Source organism: Denticeps clupeoides, chromosome 12 (genome assembly GCF_900700375.1).
Source record: "Denticeps clupeoides chromosome 12, fDenClu1.1, whole genome shotgun sequence".
In the NCBI taxonomy this organism is placed as follows: Eukaryota; Metazoa; Chordata; class Actinopteri; order Clupeiformes; family Denticipitidae; genus Denticeps; species Denticeps clupeoides.
The window spans coordinates 13,020,863-13,038,255 of NC_041718.1; the positions used below are offsets into that span (position 1 = coordinate 13,020,863).

General features: G+C 45.2%; 2 protein-coding genes across 5 annotated transcripts; one reads left to right on the top strand and one right to left on the bottom strand.

Annotated features, from left to right (window-relative positions):
* The first annotated feature begins 324 nt into the window (after positions 1 to 324).
* Positions 325 to 7,003, top strand: slc45a1 (solute carrier family 45 member 1). Of its 4 annotated transcripts, none has more exons than XR_003751424.1 (9): positions 325 to 657; positions 1,128 to 1,775; positions 1,862 to 2,086; positions 2,163 to 3,040; positions 3,572 to 3,725; positions 3,814 to 3,990; positions 4,089 to 4,294; positions 4,381 to 4,715; positions 5,727 to 7,003. XR_003751424.1 is itself a non-coding variant. In XM_028998357.1 (9 exons), exons 2-9 carry the CDS (start codon positions 1,157 to 1,159, stop codon positions 5,753 to 5,755), a joined length of 2,514 nt encoding a protein of 837 aa, XP_028854190.1. In that variant the 5' UTR covers positions 325 to 657; positions 1,128 to 1,156; the 3' UTR covers positions 5,756 to 7,003. The 4 variants fall into 4 exon arrangements, 3 of the variants coding, with proteins under 3 accessions (XP_028854190.1, XP_028854191.1, XP_028854188.1); XM_028998357.1 differs by having other exon boundaries at positions 4,381 to 4,606; XM_028998358.1 differs by having other exon boundaries at positions 1,128 to 1,577; positions 1,683 to 1,775; positions 4,381 to 7,003.
* Positions 7,004 to 8,423: 1,420 nt separating this feature from the next.
* LOC114801157 (prothymosin alpha) lies at positions 8,424 to 11,125 on the bottom strand. The gene is made up of 5 exons (XM_028999152.1): positions 10,909 to 11,125; positions 9,958 to 10,047; positions 9,595 to 9,679; positions 9,399 to 9,475; positions 8,424 to 9,304 (listed from the first exon to the last, which is right to left on the bottom strand). The coding sequence occupies exons 1-5, from the start codon at positions 10,972 to 10,974 to the stop codon at positions 9,233 to 9,235; spliced, it is 390 nt and encodes a 129-aa protein (XP_028854985.1). The 5' UTR covers positions 10,975 to 11,125; the 3' UTR covers positions 8,424 to 9,232.
* Between the last annotated feature and the right edge of the window lie 6,268 nt (positions 11,126 to 17,393).

Consider the following 17,393-nt stretch of genomic DNA (forward strand, 5'->3'; position numbering starts at 1 on the left):
TTATGGTTTCTTCTTACCACTTAGAAAGGGCGGCGACACTTTATGGGCCCAAAGGTTAGAATTTATTAGCCCATAACATGATATAAATCATACAAAGTTCACGAGGAGACTATAAATTGTATATATACATGTAAAAAGCACATTCATATCAGACAATTGTGTAAATTTAGCAGGACGTAAACATTTTTAGCTATGTTGTTTTCGGTGTTTAAAAGTTGCATAAGAAGCCAACTAAAATAATATGGTGTTTACATAAGAAAGCGCATTTAATGCAGGCAGGATGGACCTTTTTTTAAAAAATAATAATAAATGCATATACTCGTGTAGCAATGCTCCACCGGTCCCGTTATATGTTTTGTTTTAATGGCGGAGGGTGCTGAGACTGCAGGTCCTCGCGATGGTGGGGAGCAGGAGGAGTAAGCACACGTCATCAAGGAGACAGGGTGGCGTAGTAAAGGCGAGAGGAAGGGAGGAAGAGATGAAGGATAAAAGCCGGGAGATGAAATGACTGCATCAAACGCGCCGAGGGGAGGACGAGATGAAGGCCTGAACCCACACTGGAGGAAGCCGAGCAAACCAAAAAAAAAAAAAAAACAAAAAACCAACCACGTTCGCACAGAGAACACGCTGTAACACATGAGCAGAATCCCGGAGAAGGTAACGCTTTTCATGCTTCGATCTGCACGCCTTGTCGCATCCACCGCCGTCTCACTTATGCATCCGAACGCATCGACCGAAGACCATAAAGGGTCCGTACGCGCACCGATAATCATTCGATTTCGTTCACGTGAAACAAACGAAAAGGGGGAACTTGAGATTTGATTAAAAAAGGAGGTGCCGGCAACCATAAATAAATAAATAAATAAATAACCCCCCACGCGTGATAAATGCGCCGCATTTCGTTCTGCTGCTCTCAGCTCCGGAGCACATGGCCTCTGCGCATCCGGAGCGTCTCACGAGGCGGCGCGTCACGTCACTGTCCCCCCCCCCTCGCCGCGGCAATGGCGGCGCTGCTCGGCACCGCTGCAGTGGCACGCTAGTGGCCGCGCAAGGTGAGAGCGGCGGAGTGGCACTCCTGCCGTTTCATCGCTTCTTCTTCTTCTTCTTCTTCTTTTTTTTTCCCCCAGCGTGCACCGAGACCAGACAGTAATCAGCAATGTCCTCGCCGGGAATGGGGACCCCCAGTGATCCCCTCCTGGTCAGCCCAGGTGGCAGTTTGGGGAAAGCCCGTGACAGCTCCTGGAGGCCGTCGCTGCCCAAGACCTCCAGCTTCCCGTCATCGACCACCCGACATCTCAGCCACCGGGCCAACAACTTCCAGAGGCACCCGAAGCGGCGGAAACTCATCCGGCCGTCTCCCCCACCGCCGCCCAACACGCCGTGCCCCCTGGAACAGCTGGATCTCAGTGAACTTCCCCCGCGTCGGACCTTCCCAGAGCTCCTCTTCAATGGCTGCATCCTCTTCGGTATCGAATTCAGTTACGCCATGGAAACGGCATATGTGACCCCCGTGCTGCTGCAGATGGGTCTACCAGACCAGTTCTACAGTCTGGTGTGGTTCATCAGTCCTATACTAGGTAATGTACGCGGAGAACATGGAAAAAATGATACGACTGTTTTTCTTCCATTCATCACTTCCAGTCTTTTCCTTTCCTTTCAACCCCATTTCTTCGTTGCTGAAGGGTTTTTACTTCAGCCAATCTTAGGTGCTTGGAGTGATCGATGCACGTCGCGATTTGGTCGCCGAAGGCCTTTTATTCTGGCTCTAGCCATAGGTAAGGGAGGATTTCCGTCTTTGCTTTGTGTGCCGGTGTAACTGCAGCGCCGCGTGAACTCCGCGGCCCTTTCCTCCCCGGTGCAGGAGCCCTGCTCGGGTTAACGCTGGTGCTGAACGGACGGGACATAGGAGCAGCGGTGGCGGACACTGCGGCCAGCCACAAATGGGGCATCGTGCTTACCGTGTGCGGGGTGGTCCTCATGGACTTCAGCGCGGACTCGGCGGACAACCCGAGCCACGCCTACATGATGGACGTGTGCGGTCCGGAGGACCAGGACCGGGGGCTCAACATACACGCCTTGCTGGCAGGTAGCGTAAACGCCGCGCGGGCTCTTCAGTCTCGGCGTCACTTCCTTTTTAATTCTTGCGGCCCTTTTTTTTTTAGGACTGGGCGGCGGGTTCGGGTACATCGTTGGCGGCATTAATTGGGATCAGACTGAGTTTGGGCAGGCGATAGGAGGACAGCTGAGGGTCGTCTACCTGTTCACCAGCGTCACCCTTGTAGCTGCGACGGCGATGACCCTGACCAGCATTCCAGAGCGGCCCTTGCCTCAGACTCAGCCTCTGGCGAGGAACGGCAGGCATGCCCTGAAGAGCCCCAGCCTGTGCCTTCCTCCCTCGCCGCCGGCGCCGGCCGGAGCCGACCGGGAAGAGGAGGAGGAGGAGGAGGAGGAGGGCCTGTACGGTTACCAGTCGTCCCGTCCCCAGCGTCGATACCCAGACCCTTTGGGCCACTCCTGCAGTGCCAACGCCCGCCTCTGTGCCGGCCTCACGAGTCCCATCTCCCCACTCAGCCCACTTACGCCCAAATATGGCAGCTTCATCAGCAGAGACAACTCCCTCACTGGCATCAGCGAGTTTGCCTCGTCGCTGGGGAACTCGTACATAGACAGCGTCCTGATAGAGTGCTACACGGGCCAACCCTCACCCCAGGCCCTGGAGGCAGAAGCCGCGGGCCCACCCATACCCACGAGCTCAGGCGAGGCGCCTCCGGCGCCACAAGTGGGCCGGCAAGCACGCGAGGGCACAAACCAGGCAGAGGGGTCCCGGCGGAACGATGGCTCTGATCCCGCTGAGGGTCATCAGCAGGCTGAAGGGACACAACCCAGTGAGGGGCCGCAGCAAGGTGTAGGGTCCAAACGCGGCAGCACAGCAGGCATTCTCAAGCGCCCCCAGAGCCTGGCGTTAATGGAGGACCCCTTACTGGCTCCGAGCAGCGGGGTAGAAAATGGGCGCAGGCGCACTGTTACGTTCAGCCAGCAGGTCAGAGTAAATACAACTGTAGTTATAGTGTTGTTATTCAGACGTGCTGAATAATCCAGGCCTAAATGTAATGAGTATCACATCAATGTTCTGAGCACAAACAGACCTTTGGAACCACAGAAAAAAAATGACTCTGGGTATTGTCTCCGCTCTTTCCGTTGCGGTAAGACAGTCCACTGATCAGCGTACAGCACTGACAGCCGTTTCATCTCTCGGAACGTTAACTGGAATTTGACTTAACTTGCATCTTGCGTTGGTGTGGTTGAGCTGGAGGAGACTTCTGAGGTCTCCAGCCAGTACTATATGGTATCCAAGACTTGAAATCTCACATATCACAGAGATATCTGTTTTCAGTTTTTATATAGAAGCAAATCAAACCATTTTTTTGTTGTTGCAAATGGTCTATTGTGCTTAGAAATTTGAACTGAGGAGCATTACACTAATAAGCAGTAAGTGTTTGGTACGCTGCGGGCTCCTGACTCGACAGCTGAATGACACTGCATTTCATTTCATGTCTTATGACCTCTGCAGGTGGCAAATATTCTGCTGAATGGCATGCGCTATGACAGTGACCTGAGTGAAAAGGCAGAGTCGGTGGACACCCAGATGTCCATAAAGCTGCTCTGTATCGCCATCTACAGGATGCCTCCGTCACTACGCACCTTATGCACGAACCATTTCTTGGGTGAGGATCAATGCGCAGTGGTTTATGCATGGGACTGAAAGTACATTTTAGCCACCAGTGGCATTCATTCCACACCGGTCCATTGCAGGCTGGCTGTCGTTTGAGGGCATGCTGCTGTTCTACACCGACTTCATGGGTGAGGTGGTGTTCGGAGGCGACCCTAAAGCGCCCCATGACTCTGAGGCGTATGAACGCTACAATGCAGGGGTCACAATGGGCTGCTGGGGCATGTGCATCTATGCATTCAGTGCTGCTTTCTACTCAGGTTAGACTCGCAGACATACCTAGACACCAAACCTAGTCTGTCACGGACCTTAGTTGTTCACAGACCTATTTCTGGTTTCTTTTTTTTCTTCTAAACAGCCATTCTGGAGAAGCTGGAGGAGCGCTTTTCCTTGCGTTCTTTATACTTCTTTGCCTACCTGGCCTTTGGTTTGGGCACGGGCCTGGCTACCCTCTCCACTAACCTGTACGTGGTGCTCTCCCTGTGCGTCACCTATGGGGTGCTCTTCTCATCCCTCTGCACTTTGCCTTATTCTCTGCTGTGTGAATACTACCAGAGTCCACAGGTGAGACGGTACTCTTAGACTACACGGCTATTCAAGATGTCCGTGTAAAAGAAACCTCTCGGTTAAGTTTGTGGGTTTTTCTGCAGTTCTGTGGCTCCTCTGAGAACGGGACCAGGCGTGGAATGGGCGTGGACATCTCTCTGCTCAGCTGCCAGTACTTCCTCGCCCAGATCCTGGTGTCTGTGGCGATGGGTCCCCTGACCTCGCTGGTGGGCGGGGCACAGGGCGTGATGTACTTTTCCAGTTTGATGTCGTTCGTGGGCTGCCTGTACTCCTCGCTGTGCGTGGTTTACCAGCTGCCGCCGCCTGAGGGTGAGCCCCCCCAGAACGAGGCCCAACCACTACTGGTGCACATTTGAGGCTCTCCCCACGCTACACTCCAGTCTCCATCTAGCCGCTCCGACGTTGCACAACAGCACAGGTCTCATGCCCCATTCTTCCCTTGCTACATGCCCTTTCACAGAGCCGAGCATTTTTAACATTGCCTTAAGCGCCCAGTTTGTACAGTTTCGACTCTGACCTCCATTTAGGCCACAGACAAACACAATATACCTGAAAACACACATAACAGAAACTTTGGGATACACAGCTGTATAGATAATATTCATATGTCTTGCTAAAATTGTTAAGGAACATTTTTTTTTTGTTTTTTTTTTTGCCTGTGGATGAGTGCTCACGGTGCTTACACATTTGCTTTTTTTTATCTCTCCACCACTTTGCAGTGGTTGTAAATATGGTTGGTATTTATGGCATACGTGCACCAGGACTCCAGTTAAAGGGCAAAGCTTGCTGCAGCGCTTTTCCTGCATAAGAGCATTGTGAAACGCTCAAAACACTGTGACACTAAGCCTCGAATCGAAATTCGGTCCGACCGAATATATCAACCATCATTTACTGTAGTCATAATCAACCATCATATGCTGTAGCCCTTTTATGAAAGGGCTTCCCCATTCACAAGTGTGCGGTGTGTACTGCTTTGTTGTGTGTTCGTGTCGGTTTCCTGTACTTTCCTGTGATGTGTGCATGAATAGCAGCTTTGATTCTGACTGTAGCCTGGTTCAGAATTACCGTGTCATGCATCACACCAACACACAAATACACAGTATGTATTAATGTGACATGCATGCATGTACACTGCACTGAATTCTGGCTGTCGGCTTTCTGCAGGGAGACATGCACATAAATAACTTATTTATGACGCGTCTGCCTTTCACCACCAAACGGGGAATGCACTCACGAGCTGCATTATGGGTGGTGGTTGTGTTACTGCTCATCATGCATCTCCAGTACACGAGAGCCGTTGGTGCAGTCACCAAAGCATACACCCATGGAGCCCCTCAGAGCCATGTCCTGGAGCGTAGCCTCACCCACCCCCCGGTCACCCTGCGACTGGCATGATTGTTGTAGTGACAGTCATTCTTGTCATTATCAGGCAGAAGTGGAGTTGAGACTGGGGTGTGATTCGTGGAACCAACCAAAGCGGAAGAACCTCAAAAAAGAACTGTTGGCAAAACGCAAACGCAAAAAAAAAGTAACTGGTGCCAAGAGAGGAAACAAGAAGATGCAAATGAGCCGCCCTGAGCTTGGAGCCAGAGTGCATGGTGACAAGGGTCTTCACAGAAAGTTCTAGTATTGGAGGAGTAATCCCTACCTGATCAGAGGGGCCGCTTTCATTTTGACCACCAAAGTATTGTTAACGGTTTGTGTCCTGGTGTGTTTTTTAATTTTTTTATTTCAGAATGCGTTGCTTTGTTTAATGTCTTAATTCAGAGAGGTTTTGACCCCCAACTGGGCCTTCATGATGAGACCGCATGATTGTGCAAGTCTTGCTCTTCCAGACCCAATAATGATCTATGGTAAAACTCTGAAAGGCATGTCTGGCAAAAATGTAGAGACAAGTGTCCCACCAAGGCAGCTGTATGTTTGCACAAAAAGCCAGTAATCCCTGAGCTACGCTGCCTGTCGTCGGGAGGATGCCACCGAGGAACATTGCTCCACGCCCGTTTGGAGGCCCTGCAGGCTTCCAGTTCCCTTCATCAAAAAGCCAAAATGTTCTACCTAGGTCCTGCAGCCCAGTCTCCTGCTCTCCAGCCTACGAGGGAGGCTGAGTGGATTTGAGATGGGTGGACAGTGTTTTAGGAACCTTAATGCATGCCTTTCAGACTCACGCCAAGCACAGCAGTGGGAGAGAAAAAAATATTACTTCTGAAGTCTTGTACACATGCAAGAAATGCATATTTTAATGTGGCTATTAATAGGAAAGAAAATTTTGAATACGCCTGATAAAAAATATATCCCTGCTGTAAATAACTGAGCATTTAATACTAATTATAAGTAAGTATTATTACTAGTCATCTTTGTTTACTTTATTTATATTTATGTATTTATTTTGTACAGAGCAATATTTGTGGCAGTAGTGCATGAAGGCCACATTGTCAATCTGCTAAAATATGGTTAAGACTCGCATTGCATTATTTCAGAAAACTGCTGTTTCAGTTCTAGAGAGTATTATTACACAACCTTCATTATTGTTTTACTCTGCCACAACTTTCAGGGTTTTCTGTACATAATTCTATTTGTGGCATAGTGCACAGTAGCCAACACTGGGCCCTATTGGGCTCTGAATAAACAATTTGAATGGCTAATTCCATTTCAATGATTTATGTACACATAGTCTACAATAATAATAAAAAAAACTGTTACAAACTATTATGTGGCTGGTTTCATGAAATTACAGTTTCTTTTCATTAAACTTGATCTTGTATACATGATGGGCCTCATATACACCATCAGTCTAAAGTTTGGATGCACCTGGTTTTTGCATTTTTTACATTATAGAACAAAACTGAATACACAGGACTATGAAATAACACACTTGAGGTTATGTAATACAAAAAAATAGCAAACAACATTTGAGTCTCCACCAAGCTTTTGCTGTGATGGCAGCATTTCACTCTTGGCTTTTCTCCACCACCTTAAGTTGGACAACGGGGATGGTTTCCAACAGTCTTGAAGGTTTATACTGATTTTTTTTATCATTCACATCTCTGGAATAAACGTGAAAAAAAATTATAAAACGTAACTTTTTCTTGCTACAAAAAATACTACATTTGTTTCTTACATTGGATTCTCCAAAATGGCTCCATCTCCATAACCACCACAAAGTAGGTGCATATTAAATGTATCTGAAATGTAACTGTAATAAACAAATTATAACCTAATATCAGTCCTCAAGAGACAAGCTTTCCATTGTGAATAATTGAATAACTGCAAATATCATTCCTCCCAGAAGGTGCCCCACACAGTGTGATACAGACATGACATTTAGGGGTACCGTTGCTCTCAGCCAACGAACAGCTTGGTGTAACAGGCCTGTGGCAATGAAGTCTGTCCCTCCATATATACAAGAGCCTAGCAGTTTTTCCGGCTCGAAGGGCTTATTTTGGGCAGTGGTGGCCTAGCGGTTAATCCCCATCCACCAAGGTGCCACTGAGTAAAGCACCGTCCCCACACACTTCTCCCTGGGCGCCTGTCATGGCTGCCCACTGCTCACCAAGGGTGATGGGTTAAATGCAGAGAACACATTTCACTGTGTGCACCTGCGTATCACAATTATAATCACTTCACTTTATCACTTTACTATACACTCCATTTTCCATATTATAGCAATGTTGTTTGATATTTTCGTACTCTTGTGCAAAATACACAACTACCAGAGCAAATATCACAATTGCAAACTATAAAAACTAAAGATGTTAAGAATATTTTAAACATGCTGAATGTGAAAGTTATTTACTTAATGTGAGCAAAGAAATAGCTCATTTCAGCCCTCAGTCAACCAATGTTGCATTGCAAACATTTAATTTGGGGATTCTTTTGAAAAACAATGTTGTATCCAGGGCCGATATTTGGTTCTCCGGCTGCTTCATGTTAATAATATGCCCACAACCTTTTCTAAATAAAGCAAATAAACATTTCCATTTTTGTGTCTGTGTTGAAGCATGTTTCTAAAAAAAATTATTGCCCACTAGGGGGCATCCTCTTCCCCCTGCTTCAAGCGAAGTTAGAAATAAAATGTGCTACCATGCCACAATATAAACGGACATATAAATGATAGTCTGAGGCCAAATTAAAAAGACAAGACTGATTTATTTATAATCAAGAACCAGAATATACAAAGCAGTGGTCACAGCAACCAAAACACAATAAAAATGCTTGGAAAAATGAACTGAGAGCACCAGTGTTGGCGTGTTGATCTGATTAAGGCTGTTTGCAGATTTGCTTTCTGGATTTCTCAGGCGTTAAACACAGGGCCACAACCCCCAAACTGTACAGTTTATGGGAAAGGTACAATCTTGAAGATGTGGATACAGAACAAAATGACCAAAATTTTAAGATTTAAGAGGGGTTAATTAACATTAGAGAAGCCAACCTCAGCGGGGGATGGGAGGCCTTCGTTTCTTTTAACCGACCGCAGTGAACAGACCCTTTCATTGATGTATGCCACCTGCTGTATTAGCAGATCAGACAAGCAAGGGATTAACTACTAGCAGCACAAACAAAAAGAAGTCCATTAGCCCCTGCTTAAAACTTATCTTTGGTCTTCAGTGAATCTGAGAGTTTACCCATGAAGATGCCAGAACCTTATGAGAAAGGGCACAGATGCTTGGGTGTTAATCAGCTAGCCAGATAACACAGTAGAAGTTGTGCTTTGAACTTATACGTACAAAATACATTTTTTGTCAAATGAGAGCCCTAAAAATGCCACTCAGAACCAATAAATAATGTCATACAAAAAGGAAATGGGGCCATGGTGTTACAGGACTCCAGTGCAATAGAATGTCTCAGGGGCAAATGGGAAAAACTGTAAAATATACATAAAAAGCACAAACTCTACTATGTCAAATTGACTGCTCATACAGATGGAAGGGCAACGGTCTAGGCCTTCACTTCTTCTTCTGTCGATTTGCCGTTTTCTTCTGTTTTCTGTTTCTTTGTTTCAGCTTGTTCCTGAAAGCAGCAATGACGAGCGGCATTATTAGGAGTTCAGAAGCATCTGATAGGCCCAGACAAAGTTTTTGTAAAATCTTAATCACTGTCCCACCTCCTCTTCAGCTGGACGTTTCACGGGCTGCCCATCTGCTTCCTCTTCTGCACCATTCTCTGCCTCCTCACCCTCTGCTACATTTGTAAAAAAAAATATATATATATATATAAACAAATGAACATTCGTATTTGCGGTTTCATTGATGGACGTAGTTTCAGTGGACCAATCAAAATTATCCAAAAGGACAACTCACCCTCCTCTTCAGCTGCTGCTGCTGCTGCTTCCTCCTCCTCCTCCTCTTCTTCAGGATTCTCCTCCTCGTGTGCAGCACCATTTGTCTTCAGAAGGGAAAGGAAAATGTAGTCACTACAGTTCTATTTGGACACATACTTGTCAGACCTTGACACTGTAATACTGAACTAATCGTTCTGGTGAAACGGGAAAGGAAGGGGGGTGGGGGGCAGGGGATCCTACTACAGTTTGCATCTGTGCCACAAGACAATTTAAACAAAGGGCTCAGAAGGGGAGGAGGGGTCTTTCCAACACCTGCACATCAACAACTAGGGGGACAAAAGCAACTGGAGCCTGCAGGGCGTTAACCCTCCGGCCTACTCACTGTTCCATTGCCATTGGCAGGTGCATCTCCACTTCCATTCTCCTTCTTGGCCTCAACTTCTTCAGTCACCTCTTTCTTTTCCTTCAGCTCCTGGTGAAAGTGGTTTGTAAGTGCAATCAGTTTCTTGCAGTTTGTAAGGCACAACAAATGCATCATCCGTATACCTATACATGTATATATAGATTATATACGCTGTGTGTGCAATATGAAGCGTTGTAGTCAAAGTAAAAAAAAATTGAGGTTAGGTGGCGTGTTATGTACTCGTTTAATTGATTTTAACCACCAAGGTATTGGTTTCTCGCATTTCTCAAACATTCTCATCAGCCAAAGGAAATTAGAGCCTCGCGCTCGGTTCAAACGTTCAGAACGTCGAAAATCGGAGCGTATTGAAAAAGCCCCAGAAAGCAAAAAAGTAGTCAAAAGCCCGACGAACGTAGCGGCGCAGGCGGGCGGCGTGGATTCAGAACGCCGAAAATTGGGCTTTATTTATTTTATTTTTTTATTGTCCGCCTCGCGGGCACGCGCGCTCCTCGAACTGAAGACAAAAGGAGCGCGTGTCGCCAGCGAGAGCGCGCACGGCGAGGAGCCCTTCCCGCCCGTTCGCCGTCGAGGCGGAAAAAACGCGTTAAAACGGCGCCATCAGCCCGTCTGAGGCGTTCATTCGGAGAGCACGGCCGACGACGCGCTTAAAACACGACAGAAGTCGGGAGAACTCGACAAAAAAAAAAAAAACACATTGTTAGAATAAAGAAAGCATTCGAAGTTAACAACGCGCGCCCGTATTTACAGTTAACAGCGACGACCCCAGTTAACTAGTTATTAACGGACGCTGGCTAATTGATAGAAATGTTCCCGCGGAGATTAATTTCCATTGTTGTTTGAAATGTGTCTTAAATCCATACGTTAGCCTTTGTATCAGGTAAATTTAGCGCGAGTCTTGCCAAGACGTACCTTTGCGGACACCTCTGTGGCGGCGGCGGGGGTGGTGGTGGTCGTGTCTACTGCAGCATCGGCCATTGTTGGTTTTGTTGTGTGGAGAATTGCAGGTTATCCTTGTGCTGCCCTGTTCCGAGTTCTCGGCACGACGCGACGGAGGAGAATGAATTAAAACCGAACTCAACCTGAGAGAAATGAACGTGCCTTTCTTGTGCGCGCCGCTCCTGGTAGAGACCGGATTGGACGAACGGCCGCTCTGTTGGGCTTTGCTGCTGTCTTATTGGTGCTTTCTCTGCCATGCTCGTAAATCCCGCCTCCCAAGTCCCGCCTACCGCAGTCGGTACTTTCCTCGTTGGCTTCCACGTTGAAAGTCAGGCAGTGTGTATACTATTCATTTGTATAATTTTGTGCTTATGTCTAGCACCCCACGTTTCCTGGACCATGTATCTGTTGTCTTTTGTGCAACTTTTATCAGTAAACTAGTAACTAATGTTTGGATGAAGCGGTACCTGCTTTCTGGAGAATTTTCTTTTTGCTAAGGCTGAAATGCCATAACGCTTATGTGATTATGTGTTTAAACAAAAAAAAGAAGAAGAAAAAAAAAGAAAAGTAGATGAGCACATAAGGTCTGCCATCAGGCTTTTGTGAGATATAAGACTTAAGTCAACCATGTCCATAAATATACTGATTACTAATAAAATAAGAACCATCAAAATGTAACAATAATATTTCTGTTGTTACAGAGAAGTGCCTCTTCACGTCTTTGGTGCATATGGACATTTAAAGTGCAACATCTAGTTCTGGACTGACTACAATGACAATGTATATGCACATATAATGTATATATAAATATTGCAGTTGTTTAAAATTTAAGGTTCATGGGTTTTCTTTAAGTTATGTCTAAATATTATAAGTAGTGTCTTTGTTTAAATAGTTACCATTGTCATTTTAATCTCCTGGTTATCTCATATGCAGGGGTATACTCATACATACACACACACACACACACACACACACATAGTCGAGCCTCCTTAGGCCCTTTGTTTATAGCCACTGTTTCATTAGCATGTTGTGTAGAGACCATTGTATTCCAGATGGAGACACACCAGGCAGCTGTTTCATTCAGCACAATGCGGAGGCACACTTTTACAACCCTGAAGCCCCCCTCCCCACTAACGCCACCAGAGATTTACCAGTAAATATTATCCATTTCTTAAATGTCTCATGCATGTTACTTACATACTTCAGTTCTGGCCTGCTTCAATCTGTCACCAATTTTACAATTCATGTATACAGTAGTAAGTGAATCTGTTTTTACACAACTTTCAGATGTGATGAGCATTAGAATACTGACGAATGAATGATCCAGAGTCGTGCAAACATTGAACGGCAAGGGCTCTCCAGTATATATTTGCAGTATATATATGCATTTCCAGATATTAATATAATAGGATTTTGATACTTTCTGATCTCTATCAAGTTTGGTGAGAAATCCATCTGGGCCAGCAGATGGTGTGGACTCTTGTCATGCTCTGTGATTGGACCAGATTTATACTAATTGGAAGAATAAAGTAGTGGGTCACGTCCACCTGCTTTGTCTCACAATTACATACAAAACATGTTCTAGATTATGTTCTAGATTCAACACAGAAGTTATACTTCACGAAAAAACATACAATACTGTAATTAAAACTTGTGAAGAACAGACTATGAGAAGTAGTTTAATAAAGATGAATTAAATATTATAAAGCCCATATTTTTTATTTGAACAAAAACACAGATAAACCCATCCACACAGGAGTTCTTTTATTTAGTAAATTAAGAACATGTGCGGCCTGCCGAGTACAGAAACAGCTTTCTCCTGTAAAGGCCGCAGTCTGTCTGCAGCGCAGAGCCAGACAAGTAGTCGTCAGAGTTTAAGGAAAAGCTCGCTCCTGGTCCAAGCATTACACACACCCTGCAACTGGAAAATGAGAGCAATTGAAGAGGAGGGAGCATTTGTGAAGTCATTTCCTGTGTCCACAGCTCTCCGCAGAGAACCCTCTACCTCGATTTGTTTCCATGGTGACTGGAACCTATCCAGAAAGTGGCTGCTGGTTAGTGGGTTACTGGATGATGGAAAGGTTGTGAATTAGGGGATTAGCTCAGGGGTAAAACATAAGGAAGGCGGATTATTGCAGCTGCGAAATATCTCTTTGCACAGGGAATGAAATTCGCATGATGCCTGACTAATTTTAAGATTATTTTTTCCCTGTGTCTTGGCTCATCAGTTGGGCATGTCCAAAATCACACTTGACTATGGGAACAAAAGTTGTGCGAGCTCACCCATGGAATGTTTGCATTTAAAAGGGGCAGCAGAAAGTATTGTCAAAGATCAGGGGTCAGGATTAAGAGCACAGGGGTCACCATAATTGGAGGAATAAGGGGGAGGGCCCAGTGGGGCCTTTTGTTCTGACCAGCAGTGTCCTGCCTGGTATGAATGACTTTCTTATGGCCTGCTCAACTGGATCATTAAAGCCAACTCAATTCAAAGAATGCAATCTACTGTACCATTATTCCAGATTATGCATGAGAAAAGGAATGCACACAGTAACTTTGGCACCACCAACACTAGACCTCCAACACCTTTGATATCTTGTGTGCAGGGATTGGTAGATAAGGTGACAGACTGGTTTGTAAAAAAAAGGTTTGTAAGATTGTAGTTCCGTCAAAAGATTAAATTGATTAAATGATCAAGTTGACATTAAAGCAACTGATCAGCCTTTTGTCAACATAGCTTGATTCTAATGCTTGATTTCCGGTTTTTGAAACTAAAATACATGGTTTTAGGATACAAAGTATGGTTACACCTCATTCTTCGAGGGGTAGAGTTACAGTACTCAAAAGAGAAATTTTTCTCAGTTCACTCAACGCCACACCTCTCCACTGTTTTGTGGAAATTTCCATGGGAGGGTCTTCCCAGCATTGCCCTCCCCTTCAGTCCATCCCTCCCCTTACCTGTGCAGTAGTGAGAGCTTGTCTTACTTGTTGCTCGTGGTGATCTAGCCTCGGAGTTGCCCATTGGCCGAAACCTCCTTCTTCCTTTTATTTTAAACTGCCTGTGACTGGCCTTGGTTTATGGGATTGCAGGACCCAACATGTGTCTGACTCCAAAGGATTGGAGGGAATTTTGGTTTCAAAATGCAAAGGGCATCATTCAAAATGCGCAATAAGAAAGATTAAAAGCATTATCTGGTTACAAGTGTTTGTAATAAGCTTGGAGAAATGCAAAACATCCTGAAATTGTTTCAGTTATAATCCCATAATTAAACCATACATACATACATACATACAGGATTAATCACAAGTAATCTTGTAGACAGTGACTGACACAACTGAGGAACACCAATTTGGTCAAATCCAGCCTTTGACTCGGCATCCCTCATCATTCAGTGGGATTATAGCCGGCTGCGGCCGTATTAGAAGGAAGAGTCTCCGGGAAGGTTTCGGAGGAAAAAGCATAATGGTGCTTCAGTGATTATTTTGTGTAGTTTTTCACTGTGTCACTGAGGCAGAAGGGTCTGCACAGGGGAATTAGTAGTTTGCCTAGTAATCCAGATGGCAAATTAGCATTTCCCTGCTCAAGCTCCATCTGACGTTTCGCATTGCTTTCCCAGTCTCTTTCTAAAAGCACGATATCAGCTGCTAGCTGGGATTGTAGGTAATAGATAGCCAGGACAGACGGGGGAGACAAAATAAATTCGTCATGTAAGCCTCATGATTGTAAATGCTTTTTTTCATTTTTGTCATTTTCACGGGAACAAAAAAAACAGAGCGATAAGAGAGTGAGAGAAATGTCTCGCTAATGGGGTAATGAAGCAGCAATGGCTGGGGTGGAAGAGCATGTATGGGGCAAACTGACCCCAGAACCATTGTCAACTACCAACAAAGAGCCATCTGCACAGCTAGCTGAGTGGTTATGAGACAGAGAAACAGGGAGCAAAATTGGGGGAGGGAGCAAAAATAGAAGTGGCCTGTGGAGAAGTAGAGAAAGAGGTACAGATAAAGACAGGGCGGGCAGACGAAGGCCGATTCCTAAATAAAATGAGATCTATAACCACAAGAGCCTATGGACATGCATGGGCGGTGTAAACATTTCCTCTGAATCGTGGGGCGAAGTGTAAACTTTGGGCTGCCAAGAGGCTTCCCGGTCAAACTTAAAAAGTCCTTGTCTTTCAGAGTGGTAACGTCGAGAAGTGAAGACTTTTTTTTTTTTTAGCTTAACCATCAAGTCATTAATCTTCAGAATATGGTTGGCTGTGCCGGCTGCAATCTGTTCTGTCAAATAAAGTTCGTCTTTGTTTTAGAGTAGCCTGCCAAAGTCAGGGCAGTCTGATACGTTCACAGGCCCGTCACCAATATTTTCATGCTACGTCTACGGTGTCATTTGAACCTGAATATCAGAAAAATGCTTTAGTTCCTCCAGTCCACGCTGCAGCTGATAAGCTGCCCCCTTCCCCCAAAAACAACACAGCAAACATGAGGAATTTGCACCACATTTGGGGTTTTTGTTTCGGCATTACAAGTCTATGCATTATGTATGTATAATGAATGCATAATGACACGTTTCTCAGCTTTTGTCTGTAGCAAGCTGATTTCGACTTTCGAAAATGACCACGGCAAGTGCTGACACGTTTGCTCATGTGGGTGATAAATGCAGCAGCGGCGGTGATGCAGAGTGAATCTGTGAATCAGTAACGAATACATGACAGTGAGAGATCTCCACTGCCTAGCAACAGCAGCTCCACTTCTGCCACCGTGCCAGTCTGCTATTAGCACGAGGCGGCATCTAGTGTTAGGCGTCTTTTTTACCGTGGCATCTTACCAAGCGTGAGGAAGTGGGGGGTTAAGCTGGGGTTAATTGGGCTAAAAACCTCGTCCACCTCTGTCCACCAGTTTTGAAAACCAGCCGTGTATATATGAGACGTTGTAGTAGACGTTTTTTGCTCTTTGCTGTTCCGTTTCGGAGGATGTTCGTTTCTGACCACCTGTTTGAAAATCAACTCTCTGCTGTGATTGGTGTAAGAATACCTCATTCCCCCCTGACAAGGGTCTTTCTACCATCTCATTATGGCTGGAGGGAGTGGGGGCTGGGGAGGCCTTGCTCAAGACTCCATTTTAAAAGTGAAGCAGGGTGAAAAAAATTGGAAACATGCCCACATAAACAAACCGGGAAGGGCTAGAGGGAGTAAGAAAGAAAGGGCATATTACTTTCAACTGAGGGTTTAGAAAGGACCCCCCAACCAACCAAAAAGAGAAAAAAAGGTCAACTTTACTGTTTGAAACATCAGAGAATAAAAAAAGTGTAAAAAAAAACATAGAGACAGAGAAGAAAAAAATAAGTGTACATTTCTGTTCTGTGTAATTAATACTCTCAGTAGGATGTTGGGGGCATGTGGGGACAGAAAAGGCACAGAAGAGAAAGAACAACTGAACAGGATACAAACCAGAATGGAGAACCAGAGATAAGAAGTGTGGTTGAGCGGACATGTGCACACTTCTACAATGGATAAGTCAGCGTACACTGTAGTGAAATCTAAAACCAAATCTGCATGTAGACTACATCATTTACAAATATATAAGCATAAGCAAGAAAGCGGGGAAGATATGTAAAAAAAGAAAAAAAATATGCAAAAATACAACAATATTTTAAAAGTAACAGAGGCGCTAAACTAGGGACGCCTGTGATTGGCCAGGCACATGTAGCCACAGTGGGTGATATGGCGCCGTTGTCAGGATGAGGAAACGAAGCTCTGTTGTGATTAAAGGGAAGGTTGCCATGGTGATGCACAGGGCCGTGTGCACAGGAAACTTTGCTGCGAGAGGTGGGGGTTAAGCGGGGGTTAAATTTCAAAGAAACCTCTCTCTCTCTCCTCCTTTCCTGTCTTGCTCTCCCTCCTACTTCTCTTACCTCCCCCATGATCGCTCTGTCTCTTGTTAGTCAGACGGGAAAGATTTTGCACACATGTGGTTAATGAATAATTAAGTTTGACTAGATAATGTTTGAATTCTATGGTCTAAAAAATATGATTTAACACAGAGACATTGACAATGTACGCATTTAAAAATTTACATTTGAATGTACAAAGAGAAGAAGTTTTCAAATTTCAGCAGTTTTCAGATGTTTAGTGAGTCTTACCATTCAAAACACTTCCTGTCTGTCTTTACTTCCTATAGTGTAATTTGAGTAAGAAGACAAAGAAGTATTTAAAACCAGTGGAAAAAAAGTCCAGCTCCTGCTTACAATTGGCTTCTGCTGCCCCCTTTAGTCGTTTTTCCACATTACAAACAATTGAACTGCTCATGTCTGCCAGATGTCACCAGGGGTGAAAAAGAACAGATGTTTGCTGCACACAGAGCTTTCAAACCGGTTCCAGTTCAATTTCATTGGAAACAGTCTTCTTTTGAGGAGCAAAGCATGCAAACTGAACAGAATATAAGAAAAGATAGTCAAACTGCAA